This window comes from Tupaia chinensis, unplaced genomic scaffold (genome assembly GCF_000334495.1).
Source record: "Tupaia chinensis unplaced genomic scaffold, TupChi_1.0 Scaffold000165_2, whole genome shotgun sequence".
NCBI lineage: Eukaryota > Metazoa > Chordata > Mammalia > Scandentia > Tupaiidae > Tupaia > Tupaia belangeri.
In genome coordinates this window covers 3792730-3798757 of record NW_006159640.1, presented here as the reverse complement: position 1 = coordinate 3798757, position 6028 = coordinate 3792730, and the positions used below count along the sequence as shown (strand labels likewise).

At 42.3% G+C, this 6028-nt stretch overlaps 1 protein-coding gene across 1 annotated transcript in view; it reads right to left on the bottom strand.

The window, feature by feature from the left end:
* Positions 1-2858: 2858 nt before the first annotated feature.
* SNX12 (sorting nexin 12) overlaps positions 2859-6028 on the bottom strand; it is a 17683-nt gene continuing 14513 nt past the window's right edge. The window contains exon 3 of the mRNA XM_014586913.2: positions 2859-2978. Coding sequence (XP_014442399.1) covers positions 2925-2978 — 54 coding nt within the window. The 3' untranslated portion in view covers positions 2859-2924. The remainder of the gene's footprint in view (positions 2979-6028) is intronic.

Genomic DNA, 6028 nt, shown 5'->3' with positions numbered 1-6028 from the left:
GTGATTTCTCGCTTTCTGTCTCTATGTCTCTCTCTGTCTGGCAAGCGCAGGCGCCCTATAGCAAAAACCTCTCCAAAATAAATAAATAAATAAATAAAATTTTTAAAAAAGCTTGGGACCAGCAGTTTGTATAATGGCCATGTTGCTGGACTCCCATGTAGTCAACCGCAACCCAATGGCTTAAACTCATGCCAGGTACGTGTACATGTGTGCCCAAGATCCTGAGAGGAGAGAATGGAGAAGGGATTGTGGCATGACCATCCCCCCTGGGGGATGATTTCTCGCTTTCTGTCTCTCTCTGTCTTTCTGGCGAGCACACATGCCCTATAGCAAAATCCTCTCCCCCCCCCCAAAAAAAGAAAAGCTTATGAAGGAGGGGCCGGCAAGTGGCATGGTGGATAAAGGTGCTGGACTCCCACATGGCCAACCACTGTTCGGGTCCTGGACCTGGCAGCTTGCTTTTTCGCTTTCCCTTTCTCTTTTTCTCACTGTCTCTGTCGGGTCAAATTAAAGAAATAATAATAACAAGTGGAATTAAAGAAAGAAAGAAATAATTCTTTTTAAAAAAAGGAAGAAAACAAAAGCTTATGAAGGAAATAGTGTTTGGTGTTTTGTAAGGATGTTGGAGGATCAGTACATGTGTGTGCATGTGTTCATGTACACATATTGCATACAGACACACACACAGTAAATATATCCTGCCCAAATTAGCATAAACTCACAAGCTTAGAAACCAAATCTGCTAAATCTGATCTAAACCACATGTACTGAGCCTATGGCTACTTTCTACAAGCAGATTCATTACTTCCATGACAAAGTCAGTTGCAAATTACAAGAATAATATGTAAATATTGCTATAGACAGGAGTCCATTTTTTAAAAATGTAAATGCAAAACCTTCTCATCACTTCAGGATGTTAGCCACATTGTATGATTTTTGCACAATACCCAGCATACCCTAGAGACGAAAAAACACTAAATTTACAATTTAAGCAGAGAAACAGAGGCTTGCTTCACTGAGGTTTAATATGAACAGAATTGAATATGACATTGTATGACAGAAGAATGAACAGTTTGCTGAATAAAAGCCCCGAGTCAGGATATATACACAGCAATGAGGCCTCAGACTCTCAGCAATTATGCACAATGAAAGAAGGAATCTTTTAAAAAAAATACTATAACAGAGGATACAAATCATAAAGGCAGCAACAACACCAACATTGGCGAGGTGGGAAAGGTAGCAGAGCCTCTCTCTAGGGGTTGCTCAGCCCCTGGCACAGGCTGAGCAGTTGGGGAGTTGATCTGTCTCAGAGAACTTCAACTTTAGACGGGCTCCAAATCCTGCATCAAAATTCAATTTTAATCTCTCTGATCAGGGTCATGTCAAAATCAACAACCCTGTTCCCCAATGCCCTGTAGAGGAAACTCTAGTCCTTCCATGGTAAAGAGTATAAGCAAAGAACCCTCTTAGTTTATCTGGCACCAGAATTCACTTGCTCTCATCCTATCACTTGGGATAGATACTGGGTCCTAATAAACAAACCACTAACTCCCATACAGGAAGATGCCCAGGACAGTTGCCAGCCCTAAGAAACTGCTTCAGACTCAAGATTTAGGAAATCCAACTGCTATTTCTACTTTAACTTCTGGGGAGAACGCTGAAGTTCCATGGGAAATAAGCGCAGGTAGTTCAAAAACCCTGTGATCAAGCTGGGGAGAACAGCAACAATTCTTGTCCCTTAGCCCCATTCAACAGCTCAAAGTGCTTAGGAGAAGTCAGAGACGGTATGGTTGGTTTGTGTGCTTTTCTGCTCTGTGGCAACACTGAATGGGATGGGGGAAGAGAGAATGGAAGAAAGAGAGTAGTGATGCCTTTCCTGACTACCAGGAGAAATCTAGATCGCAATCTACTCCCACTCTCCAGAATGTTACCTGATAGTGGTGAGTTACATCCACCCTTCAAACCACCAAATCTGCAAAGCTAAAGCATAAAGTAGCAAGGGCTTAGGGAGAGAGAGCTGCTGGCCCATACTGATGCACCTGCTGGTAAGCAAAAATAGACAGCCAGAGTGGGAGCCACAAAAAGAGAGGGTAGGCAACAGGGGATCCCCTACTGCCTATGGCTTTACTCTACACTCCAGCCATAATGACAAGCTGAGAAAACCCACACACCTTCTCCATACAACACACCACTTGGACTCTAGGAGGATTACTGCCATGAAAAGTAATAAAGAAAGAGAAAGCAACAGAAGAAACTATTGAGAAAACTGGGAGCAGGCCTAGAGAAAAGGAGGAGAGCTTCTGGGTCTCTACCGTCTTCCCAAAAAGGAAAAACTTCATGCAGGTAGGAAAGACAGGGTTTTTCCCTGCTCAGTGTTCCTGGTTAAACCTAGAGTAAGAAAAATCCCCTGGACTTGCAGCATCATTATGTATCCATGTGCTTCACCAGCACAAGACCCTCCCACCTCCCAAGGTTAACTTTCTGGCATGGGTAAATGCCCAAGAAATTGCCTTCCAGTTCAATCCCCTCACCCACCCACCCCAACTCCAAGCAAAGGGCATCTGCTGGTGGTTTCCCACCTCTCCTCAGAGAAGAGATCCTAGCAGAGTACCCCTGCAATGTAGTCAGGAACCAAGGAGCACAATGCCAGTCTATCAGGTCAGGGGATGGGCAGCCAACTTCAGATCAAAGAGAGAGAGAGAGGCTTAGTGTAAAAACCCAGTTCAGAAGGAAAGTAGAGAGCAAATAGTGAGAGGGGCTCCTACTGGCACCTTCCCCGGGACATAGTTCTTGTCAATTGCCTCTTCCTGCAGGAACATGTGTAGGCAGCGTTCATTTTGAGCCAATGGGTGCCCAGCAATTAACTGTTCAAGGCCCTGCCTCCTTTCTTCAATGAAAGACTCCTCAAAGATCCCTTCATGGGCTCAGAAAGGGAGTTGCCGCTTCAAGACTTTCCCAGGCAGTGGTGGTACTACAATCTTACTATTGCGCTCCAGCTCATTTTTCAGCCACTCAAAGTCACTGTAGCACTGTTGTACACAGGACTCCCTCAGCTTAAAGATAGATAGGTTTGCGTCTGTGGATTAAAGATGTCGATCTCCAGGAAGTTACTTGCAGGCCCGTAAGCATAGGTCAGGTCCTGTGGCTTCGAGTTAAGGTGCCAGGTGTCAGGTACTGTCGTGTCTGACATCTTTCTGAAGGAGAGACAGGGCTGAAACTTGAATTTAATCAGAGGAAGTCTGACCCCAGAGCCCTTTTTCTCTTATCCACTGCATTGGTACTCTTAGTTGATAGTAGTTTCCTTTCCTACTTGAGAGAATTACCCTCAACTGGAAAATATGCTCAGGGGAAGAAATCCTGGGACCAGCAGTTAGTGTAATGGCTATGTCACCAGAATCCCATGTAGACCGCGGTTCAAGTCCTGGACCCAGCAGTGAGGAATAGTGGAGAAGGGATTGCGGCATGACCATCCCCCCTTGGGGGGTGATTTCTCGCTTTCTGTCTTCCTATCTCTCTCTGTCTTTCTGGCGAGCACTCGAGCCCTATAGCAAAAGCCTCTCCAAAAGAAAAAAAAAGAAGTCCCCCCATCCCCTGGGAACAGATTGATCACCAACTTTTGGAAGTCTCTGTTTCAAGGAGGTCTGTGTGTGTGTGTGTGTGTGTGTGTGTGTGTGTGTGTGTGTGTGTGGTGTAGGGTTGTATGTATATATATATATTTATATATACATATTTATACAAATTTATCTCTTCCTTAATAGTTTCATATATACCAATAATAAAGATCATAAAATACAACAGTGAAAAAGCATTTAATTGCCAATAGCAATACCAAGTATAGATTATCTAGGAATATAAATTTAAAGAAATGTTCAAGACTCATGTAATAATAGTATAAATGACTAGGAATATAAATTTAACAAAAATCAATGAAAGACTTATGTAAAGAAAAGTATTAAAAATACTTAAGAACATAAAATAATACTTTAATAAATGGAGAAATATAGCTAATTCTTAGATATGAACACTGAATATCATAAAGGCTGCCCATTCTCTTATAATTGGCCTATAAATTAAAAACATTCCCAATGAAAATTCCAAGAGTTTTGTTTCTTTGCTTGTTTGTTTTTGTTTATTTGTTTGGTTGTTTTTTTTAAAGTTTTTGCCATAGGGAATGTGTGCTTGCTGGAGAGAGGCAGACAATGAGAGGGAGAGTGAAAAATCACCCCCTCCCCCAGGAAGTATAGCCATGCATCACTCCTTTCTCCTCTATTCTACTCTTGGGATAAACTTCATGTGATTTTGAATCCACCAAGTCCAGGACTCCAACTGTGGTTGCTCATATGGGAGTCTAGCACCCTAACCACCACACCACGTGCTGACTCCCAAAATTTGAAGAGCTTTGAGGATCATTTTTATTTTTATTTAATTTTTGAGAGATTTTTGCTATAGGGAGCATATGCTTGCCAGACAGACAGAGAGAGACAGAGAGACAGAAAGTGAAAAATCAGCCCCCAGAGAGGATGGCCACGCTGCAATCCCTTCTCCTCCATTCTCCTCTCGGGATCTTGGGCATGCATGCAGTGAGTTTTAAGCCACCGTGTTCAGGACGTGAACCACGGTCGACTTACATGGGAGTCCAGTGACATAACCATTATGCCAACTGCTGGTCCCAGGATCATTTTTATTTTTCAGAGCTTTATAAAAGCATTCTAAAGTTTACTTGAAAGAATAAATGTTAAAGAATATCAAGGAGATTCTGAAAAATAATACTAATAAGAGAGGATTCGCCCTGTGGAACACTTAAATTTATTGCAAAGCTACAGTATTTAAAAAGCTGTAACACTATCCCAGGAATAGAGAGATAGTTCAGTAGAATCAGAAGAGAAAATCCAGAAATAAACTTATGTGTGAAATTTATTTTACTCTAAAAAAGACCGTTGCAATGTACTGGGGAAAAGAAATATCCAATAATCACTATTGGGACAGCTAACTAACTATTTAGAAACTAAAAACAAGGTTGGACTAATGCCTCACTCTTTACCCTATACAAATTTTTGATATAACAATATAAAATGCTAAAAAATATAAAGCCATAAAACTTGTAGAAGGAAAAGTGAGAGAGCATTTTCTCAGGGTAAGAGAGGCCATTTCAAGCATTATATCAAATTCACAAACTATAAAGGAAAGTTGGACAGATTTGAGTACATAAAAATAAAAAATTTCCATGCCACAGAAAATATTATAAGATTGATGGAACCAGCAGTTAGTGTAATGGCTATGTCGCTGGACTCCCACGTAGTTGGCCGCGGTTTGCGTCCCGGACCCGGTGGCTTAAAACTCACGCCGGGCGCGTGTGCATGCGTGCCCAAGATCTCGAGAGGAGAATGGAGGAGAAGGGATTGCAGCGTGACCATCCCCCCTGGGGGGTGATTTCTCGCTTTCTGTCTCTATGTCTCTGTCTGGCGAGCGCACGCGCCCTATAGCAAAAAGCTCTCCAAAAAAGAAAAGAAAAGAAAAGAAAATATTATAAGATTGAAAGACAAATGACAAATTGGGAAGGAGGCCATAGTAAACTGTAAACAAAAATACATGTATATAAGTGGAAAAGCTGGCAAAGGAAAAAAAATCACAGAAAGATGTGGGCAAACAGAAAAATCTCTAAAAAAATGGAGTCTCAAAAGTTTATGGAGGTGGACTGAAGCTGCAGGCCCGACCCTTCCGAATCTTCACGCATCCCCACCGTTCCTGCTCCTTGGACCCCAGGTTGGTTGTCTGGGACTTTAAAGTGAACTCCCACCCCACCCCACCTACAACCCAGATTGAGATGGCCAGCAATTCCAGACACCAGGCGGACTGAGGCTGCAGGCCAGACCAACCTGGTCCTGTCACGCATCCTCTGACCCTTTCCCACTAGTCTTTGGACTCTTTGAATTTTGGTGATTTAAGTAGTGCATGGTGTGCGTTGTGCACCACAGGATTTCCTTTTTTCGTTCTGTTTTTTTTTTTTTTTTTTTTTTTTTTTTCTCTT